Below are 11,247 nucleotides of genomic sequence, written 5' to 3'. Positions count from 1 at the left end.
TCAAGTCTTGGAATTCAGTCTTCGGTAGACGCACGATCTGTTGAAGGTCGTCTTTCGTAGTTTTAGGCTTCGGGCTCCGCCGGAAAAATGTGACTCATAAGGATGTCTTTGGCGATTGGGAAATATTATCTCCCCCGACCCCCACCCCTCCCAACCTCTTAGACCACTGGCGGCGACTTGACCCAGTGACGTCATCAGCGACGTCGTCGAATAGGGAGAGGGAAGAGAATATATGTAGGCCGTGGCTTGATCTTGACCTTCACCCCTCTCTCTCTCTCTCTCTCCTCTCTCTCTCTCAGTAACAATTCAGATGTGTTTGTTTGTTAATATCCTTCTATTTGCCCTGGAATGTATTTTGTGTAGTTAATTTTTCTTTTACCTGATGCATTGGTTTTTTAAGTTTTACTTTTCTGAATTTTGTTTCTCTGGTTCTCTCCTTCCGTCTCTGACTTTTCCCTTCTTCTTGTCTTTCATACTCATAAATACACATATCCATAATATCATTTAACCGTGCATCTATCGTTACTGATATAAAAGCTTAATATTTACAGTCCTATGCCCCGTAAAGCACAGCTAGTTACCAACCACATCTCATCATGACCTTTCAGCCAGCAAAATCAGGCAACCCACAGTGACGTCACACTTTAGACTCCTCCCACTCTGGGCCGTAGTGGTAAGGTAGCAATACACACCAGACAGACACACATACACACACACACACACATACGCATAAGTGGCAGTGGTGCCCAGGTGCTAAAAGCCAGACACATTCATTCGGGTTGTGGCAAGGGCCCTGCTCGCTTGCTTCCCAGTCGCTTCCAGTTTCCTGTTTCCAGTTTCCAGTTTTCCCGCCTCTTCCAGTCGTGGCGCTACTATAAACCACTCGTTCATTTCTCATATGATGTTTTTTAGTCGTTTCTTATTCCAGTGATGGAGAATTGATAATGGGCTGATTTAGTTTGCGGCAAAGTGATCGAAAGGAAATTTTTTTACTTAAATATTCATTGAGTGACATAGAATCAGTGTTGAGTTTTTTAATTGGTTCGCAATCATGGCGCCGCCAAAAACCCTTCGGCAGAAGCTGTCGGCCTTTTTCACGTCTATATCAGTGGAGCCGGTGATGTTGTTAGATGGCCTGGCCTTCTCGAATATGGTGGTGTTGGTCGAAAACCTCCAGATGGACAAAGTCTGTCACGTTAATCTCAATTACTCGAAAGAAATCTGCGGCAACCTCTCCTCGCACAAAGACGTCAAAGAGGAAATGGCCACAGAATTCAGTGAGTTCGCGATGTACAACGGCATCATCACCGCGGTTATCCCTCTCTTTTTCATCCTCTTCATGGGCGCCTGGAGTGACAAATACGGCAGGAAGGTGCCCCTCGTGGCGTCCACGATCGGCCACCTCCTCTACTCTCTCGGGTACCTGGTGAGTTCGACCGTCGATTCGTGGCCCGTCGAATACCTGCTCATCGTGGCTCTGCTCGATTCCCTCGGGGGTGGCGCCGTCAGCTTCCTGACGGCGGCTAACTCTTACATCAGCGACGTGACCTCTGAGGAGACCAGGACGTCCCGCCTGGGGCTCGCCAACAGCATCTGGTTCCTCGGCGGGCCGATGGGCACGTTGCTTGGCACCTTCATCTACAAAGCCGGGGGATACGTGGCGCTCTTCGGCACGTCCCTGGGCATGTACGTGGTGGCCCTCGTCTACATCATCGTCTTCGTGCCGGAGAGCCACGGGCCCTTCGCCAACGTCACCAAGCTGGAGAAGATCCTGCCCCCGAAGCAGTCGCTGCGGCTTCGGGAGAGCGTGGCCTGGGTCTACGGCATCGACAAGAAGGAGCTCAAGAAGGAGCTCACCAACACGAAGAGCATGGTGCAGCGGAAGAAGAGCATCACCGTCGGCCAGATGCTCAAGGACTTCTTCAACCCGCAGAGGTTCGTCGACAGCTTCAGGTGCACCCTCAAGAAGAGGGAGGGGCACGTCCGGGTGTATATATTGCTCCTAATTCTGTGCAACATTCTCAGGAAACTTGGCAGAGGTGAGTAGTACTAGTGGTGTTCCTCAGGTGGTTCTCCTCAATGAGTAGTACTAGTAATATTCTTCAAGTAACTCTCCTCAGTGAGTAGTTACTAGTAATTATCTTCAGGTAACTCTCCTCAATGAGTAGTACTGGTAGTATTCTTCAGGTAACTCTCCTCAGGGAGTAGTTACTAGTAATAGTCTTCAGGTAACTCTCCTCAGGGAGTAGTAATAGTAATTATCTTCAGGTAACTCCCATCAGGGAGAAGTACAGTAATATTCTTCAGGTAGTTCTCCTTAGTGATTAGTTACTAGTAATATTCTCCAGGTACCTCTCCTCATTGAGTAGTACCAGTAGTCAGTGAGTAGCACTTGTAGTATCCTTCAGGTAGAGTCTTCAGTGAGCAATTAACAAAACGGGCTTTAGGATATTAAGGAAATGTATAAGGGAGTGAAAGTGTATGATCATGAACATGTTAGCATTTGTGTGAATGCGAATATCATCCTTTAATTAAATCATTTTCAGCGTTGATCGACCTCATAGGTACCGGCGCTTGGCCTTTGGCCTAAGTTTCATATTCCAGCCCAGGCTACAAGGAAATGAATATGAAAAAAAGTATGGGATTTCCGTAGAGTTTTGAATGACTTATGTCTGTGAAATTTAGTGGCGCCTTATTTCCAAAAACTGTCCAAAAAGTTGTATACAATTCAGTATACGAACATACAAGGCCACGCAGAATAGTCTTGATGTTAAAAAAAACTCACTAAATGACTTTTCTTAATATATATCAATGACTGGAAGTTAATTTTAACATTTTTTTTTACTCTACATGAAAGTACGTGAAGTACTTCCAGGTGGAACCAGAGGCTCTAAATATAAAACATTAACATTCAGTCATAATTGAACAAACTTAACAGTGACAATGTCACTTGACGTTTGTCCGCATTACAATATTTTAATTATATTGGAGTGTTCTGATATTTTGGATGAAGCTACTAACGTTTTACTTGCGGTACACACACACAAACAAATATATATATTTATATATATATATATATATATATATATATATATATATATATATATATATATATATAGATATATATATGTGTGTGTGGTGTGTGTGTGTGTGTGTGTGTGTGTGTGTGTGTGTGTCCGTGTCCACTTAAAATATTACCATAATATAAAAAAAAGGTAACTGCAAAGAACAAAGAGCATTCCTGAAGTAAAAGTTCATAAAAGGGGCAAAAAAATAAAAAATCTTATCAACGTAATTCAGTCCGACACCCTTTTGATGAGGAATGCTCGGTATTTAACAAGAACAGCAAGTCATTCGGAGTATGCATAACAAAGAGCTGTTTGCTGTCTGACAGAACGATTTAGAAAAAAACGAAAGCAAAAAACTTGTCATATGAGAGAGAGAGAGAGAGAGAGAGAGAGAGAGAGTGGTAGACATCCGCTCTAAGAAAGATCATATCACAGAGAAGAGGGGGCGGGTGGTAACCATGCGTGCGCGCAAGCACACACACACACAGAGACACAGACACATTAGAATAATAGTTAATTAAAATTCTCTTCTGAATGAAAAATAACGGCGTCCTTGCTATGAAGTGACTTAGTAATCGGTATCTGTGGGGATGTTTGTGTGTGTGTTTTGGGGGGGGGGGGGGGGGGGGGGGGGGCGGAGGGAGGGGGGTAGATGGTGAAAAAGGAGGGATTTTTTTTTGGGGGGGCAGTAGGCGAGTGTCCTGCAGATCAGAAGTTAATTTATGATGGGAAATACGAGAACAGGAAGTCGACGTGCGAAAGAGGAAGCTTAGGTAGGAAAATTAATCCAGTGTGGTAAATGGCAGATCTTCTGATTAATGCAGTTTATGTAAATGACACACACACAGCCACAGCTACAGCAAGGATTGCCTCACTGGGTCAAACAAGTTTACCACTAACGAAAAAGGCATCAATGTAAAGCTGAATTTCTCAGTGGTGACCTTTCTATGCTTTGATTTACACGAGTCTGACCAGCTAAAGTGGTATTCGCTCTACAGATACCATCAGGTATTGCAGAACGTGGTTATAATTAATGCGTAGACCTTGATGGCTGCAACGCCAAGGAAGTACAGGGGTAAGATTTTGCAGGAGTTTCTGTAACAAAATTTGATAGATGTTTGATCGCTGTGACCTACTATAACCGCTTGAATGATTGTTCAGGTAACATGGAAATTCATACTACATAAAGATAAAAGAATTTCAAAGATATTAAGCTTAGCGTAGGTGAGTTTTTGTTACAGAAAAAGTGTTGTGTTTAGATGTCCAGGGGAGAGAGAGAGAGAGAGAGAGAGAGAGAGGGAATTAAATCACTGCTTTTTATTGACAAGAAACTCCTTGTTGCTTTTTTACGAAAGAATGTGTTTACATTGTGGTTAATAATAATAATAATAATAATAATAATAATAATAATAATAATAATAATAATAATAATAATAATAATAAAAATGCGCCTTAGTCAACATACAAAAAGGTCAAAGTAACGAGAACTGAAGGGATAAAGCTACCAGATGGGAGCAACATCAAACACATAGATGAGGACAGGATACAATACCTGGGAATAATGGAAGGAGGAGTATAAACACCAAGAGATGAAGGACACGATCAGGAAAGAATATATGCAGAGACTCAAGGCGATACTCAAGTCAAAACTCAACGCCGGAAATATGATAAAAGCCATACACATGGGCAGTGCCAGTAATCAGATACAGCGCAGGAATAGTCGAATGGACGAAGGCAGAACTCCGCAGCATAGATCAGAAAACAGTAGAAACAAATGACAATACACAAAGCACTACACCCAAGAGCAAATACGGACAGACTATACATAACACCGAAAGGAAGGAGGGAGAGGACTACTAAGTATAGAGGACTGTGTCAACATCGAAAAACAGAGCACTGGGGCAATATCTGAAAACCAGTGAAGACGAGTGGCTAAAGAGTGCATGGGAAGAAGGACTAATAAACAAAAGTAGACGAAGACCCAGAAATATACAGAGACAGGAGAAAGACAGAAAGAACAGAGGACTGGCACAACAAACCAATGCACGGACAATACAGGAGACAGACTAAAGAACTAGCCAGCGATGACAATTGGCAATGGCTACAGAGGGGAGAGCTAAAGAAGGAAAACTGAAGGAATGATAACAGCGGCACAAGATCAGGCCCTAAGAACCAGATATGTTCAAAGTATGATAGACGGAATAACATCTCTCCCATATGTAGGAAGTGCAATACGAAAAATGAAACCATAAACCACATAGCAAGTGAATGCCCGGCACTTGCACAGAACCAGTACAAAAAGAGGCATGATTCAGTGGCAAAAGAAAACCCTCCACTGGAGCCTGTGCAAGAAACATCAGCTACCTTGCAGTAATAAGTGGTACGAGCACCAACCTGAAGGGAGTGATAGAAAACGATCAGGGCAAAGATCCTCTGGGGACTATGGTATCAGAACGGATAGGGTGATACGTGCAAACAGACCAGACGTGACGTTGATTGACAAAGTCAAGAAGAAAGTATCACTCATTGATTGTCGCAATACCATGGGACACCAGAGTTGAAGAGAAAGAGAGGGAGAAAATGGATAAGTATCCAAGATCTGAAAATAGAAATAAGAAGGATATGGGATATGCCAGTGGAAATCGTACCCATAATCATAGGGGCACTAGGCACGATCCCAAGATCCCTGAAAAAGGAATCTGGCCAAAAAAAAACTAGAGACTGAAGTAGCTCCGGGCCTCATGCAGAAGAGTGTGATCCTAGAAACGGCACACATAGTAAGAAAAGTGATGGACTCCTAAGGAGGCAGGATGCAACCCGGAACCCACACTATAAAATACCACCCAGTCGAATTGGAGGACTGTGATAGAGCAAAAATAATAATAATAATATTTTTATTTACTGTATTAAAAGTTTCTGTAAATGAATATTCATGAAATGTCACACCCACAAAAACAGACAAAATAAAGGCAAATACAAATTATTTGGGAAACAGTTTGTTAATTGACGCATTTGACGAATCTGGTAGAATAATATTTACAAATAGTAAAAATTTTTGCTGGTTTCCTATGACTTTTTGCCGTCAAGAAAAGACCAGGTTTTATTATTATTATCTCATTAATCTCTCTCTCTCTCTCTCTCTCTCTCTCTCCTCTCTCTCTCTCCCTTAAATCGAACGCACTTCACATTTTCATAAATCTCGAAATTAATTCGGTATTTGCGATGTAGGATTAGCTCTCTCTCTCTCTCTCTCTCTCTCTCTCTCTCTCTCTCTCTCTCTCTCTCTCTCATCCAAGTAGATCGAATATGTTTCGTATTTTTTTCTTATTTCATGAGATAAATACAATCTTCGCTACAATACACAAAAATGTTTCAGCTCTCTCTCTCTCTCTCTCTCTCTCTCTCTCTCTCTCTCTCATATTCTTCCACCAATCACAATACAGCAGCAGTAAAATAGATAAAGAGATGATGTTCCATCAGTCAACGGTCCATATAAGGACGTCAAAACGTCAGATTGATACGCGATGTACAGAAAGGCTTATGAAGGACTCCGTCACCCTCATTGTATTCATGAATGACCTGCGACCCGTAAACCTGACGATGGTTTACGACCCGGCGCTTTAACGTTATTAACGTTTGCCATTGTCTTGGTAATAAGGATCGTGTTTAATAACGGGGTCTCTACATTCTATTATATGATGATGATACCGACCCTTTATACAAAGCTTAGAAAGAGAGAGGTTGAATGCTGCTTGTAGATCTATTATTATTATTATTATTATTATTATTATTATTATTATTATTATTATTATTATTATTATTATTAGATTATGAATGAAAGATGGAAATACCAGCAAGGTAATGTTAAAGAAGTTGATTAGCTGAGGGAGTTCAAACGAAAAGAAAACTGACGAAGCAACGTAACCTAAGATACCTACCGGTGCCGCTACAGAAAAAATTTAGATCTGTCTACAGGAATGACGCGCGGGGCCCATTGTTTGAGTTTAGAACCTCTCTCTCTCTCTCTCTCTCTCTCTCTCTTTTGAAAAGAGGGAATTGCAGATACGGAGAAAAATGTTACTACAAACATCCTAAGGTAGTCACAACTATGAAATATATGGTAAAAATGTGCATACTTAGATGGATATGAGGATGATTGCAGAGATCTACATCAAAAATATGCAAAAACCTAAAAGAAGGAAAAGGATGTAAGTTCGACAAAAAATGTAAAATATATGCACCCTGTAGCCATGAAAAAATAATCAAATAAATAACCAATCAAGCAATAAAATCAAATCCCAAATAAGAAAGAAACAAATAAAGAGAGGAATGAAGAATATCAGGTCAAAAGAAAAAAGCAAGCCATCAACGAGATATGCAGAGGTGCCAGCAAAAAATTTCAATGCATCAGCTCCAAGATTCTACTCAAGAGATAATAACTGTTTTATTATGCGAAGGGGATATTGCAGATATGGAGAAAATTGCAGATTCAGACACAAAAATGAATAATTATGATGAAGGAAGAACAAATATTATGGAAAAAAGTTGGATTTTTAATGTCAGAATTTCTGGAAATGAAAAAAAGAACAACATACCAGAACGAAAGGAGACATGGGAAAATCCTATTATTACCAATATTAAATGAAGGAGGAAAACACGCAAACCATCATAGTGATGAATGCGCAGGGTTTAGTTACGAGTAACTCAAAAAGAAAAATAGAGTACTTAGAAGAACTAACCCAAAATGAAAAGAAAATAGATATAATGAATATAAGTGAAACAAACCTGGTATTCCCAAGAGGACTGGGAATGATGATCAATAAAAGGTTCCAAACTTATAGATCAGATAGAAAAAATAGGAATCAAGGGGGGAACCGCAATATATGGAAAGACAAAAAAACAAGGAAAATATATGAGAAATATAGTAAACTCAGAATGTGAAACTAATAGCGGTTAGAATTTGAATCTGGAAAAAATTGATGAACATAGTAATATATAGACCTCCTAATACTAAAGAGTTTGACTTAATAATTGAAAAATTGGATATATATGTAGAAATCACAAGGACTGGACTATTCTCCTATGCTGGTGACTTCAATAGGAGATTGTGGATGTACTTATACATATAAAAAAGAGAGTAATAGTAGTGCAGAAGATAAGAGGCAATTCGAAAAGCTATTAGATATGCTACTAGAATACAACATTCAACAAACAAATCACCTGCCAACAAGAAAGGAAAAATACTTTAGACCTAGTATTTGTGAACGAGATGAATTATGTTAAAGAAATAATAGTTTATAATGCAAGTATTTCAGACCATAATGTCATAGAATTAAACAGTCCATCCAAAGCAAGTGAAAACAGAGATAAGCAAGAAATGGAAAAAGTGGGGAAGGATATGGAAAATACAACTTCTACAGTAAAAAAAAATATAAAATGGTCAGAAAATAAATGAAGAATTAAACAAAGATTGGGATAATATTTTCGTAAGTGATGACATAAAGGTAAAATACGGAGATATTATATAAAATATTAGAGAAAATAGTGGATATATATACCGAAGAAGAAAAGTAAACATCAGTCCATGCATACCAAGAGACAGAAGGATCTTGTTCCAGAAAATCAGAAAGTGGAAAAAAGGTCTAGCAAAAAAAAAAAAACGCATGGAAAGTTATAGAACTAAAAAGTAAGATAGAAAATGCAGAACAAAAGATTATACAATCAAAAGAAAATGAAAAAAAAACGGGACTTGGAAGAAAAAACCCTATTAAATATCAAGCAAATCCAAACTATTATCTCATATGCGAAGAAGATGAATAAAAGAAGAATAGAAATAGGCCCTCTAAGAATTGAAGGGAGATTAACGAATGAAAAAAAGGAAATTTGCAACATACTGGCAGAACGATATAAGAGAGAATTCCACCCCTAGAATAGATAATGAAGATAAATGATATAGAAGTAAGGGATGAAAATAGTGAATATTTAACTGACATAGATATTAAATGAAGCTGATATTGTGCAGGCTATTAATGAAATTAAAAATGGAGCTGCTGCAGGGCCTGATGGAATTCCTGCTATTTTGTTAAAGAAAGTAGTTAATTCTATCGCAAAGCCACTTGCAATATTATTAAAGACAAAGTTTAGATACAGGCAAGATTTATGATGAGCACAAATTAGCATATATTACCCCTACTTTCAAAAGTGGATCAAGACTAGAGGCAAGTAATTATAGGCCTGTGAGTCTAACATCACATATTATGAAAGTGTATGAAAGGGTATGAAGAAAAATATTATGAAACTTTATTTAAAAAATAAAAAAAAAAATTTGTTAATTTAATAAAGGACAACATGGTTTCGTACCCGGAAAAAGTACACAAACCCAACTGTTAGTCCACCGTGAGAACATATTCAAAAATATGAAAAGCGGAAATGAAACAGATGTGGTTTATTTAGACTTTGCAAAAGCTTTTGATGAAGTAGACCATAATATATTAGCGAAGAAAATTAGAAAACACAATATCGTGGATAAAGTAGGAAGATGGTTAAAAGAATTTTTACACAACAGAAAACAGATAGTTATTGCAAACGACGAGAAATCGGATGAAGCCAAGGTAATATCCGGTGTGCCGCAAGGTACGGTGTTAGCTGCAATACTGTTTGTATTATGATGAAGACATAGACAATAATGTTAAGGATTCGGTAGTGAGTAGTTTCGCAGAGACACAAGAATAAGTAGAGAAATTACTTGTGATGAAGATAGGAACGCTCTACAAAGAGACCTTAACAAAGTATATGATTGGGCAGAGGTAAATAGGATGGTATTTAACTCTGATAAATTTGAATCAATAAATTATGGAGACAGAGAAAGAAAGCTATATGCATATAAGGGACCTAATAATGAGACAATCACAAATAATGGAAGCAGTTAAAGACCTTGGTGTGATGATGAATAGGAACATGTTATGCAATGATCAAATAGCAACTCTGTTGGCAAAATGTAAAGCAAAAATGGGAATGTTGTTACGGCACTTCAAAAACAAGAAAAGCTGAACACATGATTATGCTTTATAAAACATATGTTCGTAGTCCACTTGAATATTGCAATATGATATGGTACCCACACTATCAAAAGGATATTGCACAAATAGAGAGTGTACAAAGGTCCTTTACAGCTAGAATAGAAGAAGTTAAAGACCTTGACTACTGGGAAAGACTACAATTCTTAAAATTATATAGTCTAGAAAGGAGAAGAGAACGCTACATGATAATTCAGGCATGGAAACAGATAGAAGGAATAGCAGAAAATATCATGGAACTAAAAATATCAGAAAGAGCAAGCAGAGGTAGATTAATAGTGCCCAAAACTATACCAGGAGGAAAAATAAGGAAAGCACACAGGACATAATCCACTACGCACCAGCATTGATAATGCAGCGTCTATTCAATGCGTTGCCAGCTCATCTGAGGAATATATAGGAGTGAGCGTAGATGTGTTTAAGAATAAGCTCGACAAAATATCTAAACTGCATCCCAGACCATCCAAGATTGGAAGATGCAAAATATACCGGAAGATGTACTAGCAACTCTCTGGTAGACATTAGAGGTGCCTCACACTGAGGGACCTGGGGCAACCCGAACAAGATGTAAGGTCTGTAAGGTAAGGTAAGGTCTCTCTCTCTCTCTCCCCGGGCGTCCTAAAAAGGACTGAAGATGAGATGGGAATGAGTTCTTCCGGAATGTTCGGGACCAAATTATAAGTTTAAGTTCGGCACTCCGTTGACGTCACAGCGCGCGCCTCGTCTTGGGAACGCGGCGGAGAGGCAGAGGAAGCCAGATCCGCTTTTATGCAACTCGCGCTGACTTCTTTTCTCGTTTAGTTTTTTACTACTGACTTAAGCACTTACGGCCTTGTGGATAAGCTGTTGTTCTATCTATCGGGCTTTAGATATCGAAATGGATTCGCTTTATAAATAATTCATTGTTTATTATTTAGATGATATGTATTTAAAAGCGAAATTAGGTTTGAAACCAGTAATATTTACATATTTTCTACGCATATTTTACCCAAACTTACTTCCTCTCTCTCTCCCTCTCTCTCGCTCATATATATATATATATATATATATATATATATTTATATATATATATATATACACATATATATGTATATATATGATAT

At 38.8% G+C, this 11,247-nt stretch overlaps 1 protein-coding gene across 1 annotated transcript in view; it reads left to right on the top strand.

Annotated features, from left to right (window-relative positions):
• The first annotated feature begins 751 nt into the window (after positions 1 to 751).
• Positions 752 to 11,247, top strand: part of LOC135207487 (probable peptidoglycan muropeptide transporter SLC46) — a 113,640-nt gene continuing 103,144 nt past the window's right edge. Inside the window, 1 exon segment of the mRNA XM_064239284.1 lies at positions 752 to 2,039. Within this exon segment, the coding sequence (XP_064095354.1) occupies positions 1,052 to 2,039 (988 nt within the window). The 5' untranslated portion in view covers positions 752 to 1,051.

Source organism: Macrobrachium nipponense, chromosome 11 (assembly GCF_015104395.2).
Source record: "Macrobrachium nipponense isolate FS-2020 chromosome 11, ASM1510439v2, whole genome shotgun sequence".
Classification (NCBI taxonomy): Eukaryota; Metazoa; Arthropoda; class Malacostraca; order Decapoda; family Palaemonidae; genus Macrobrachium; species Macrobrachium nipponense.
This window is presented reverse-complemented; position numbering and strand designations above follow the sequence as displayed.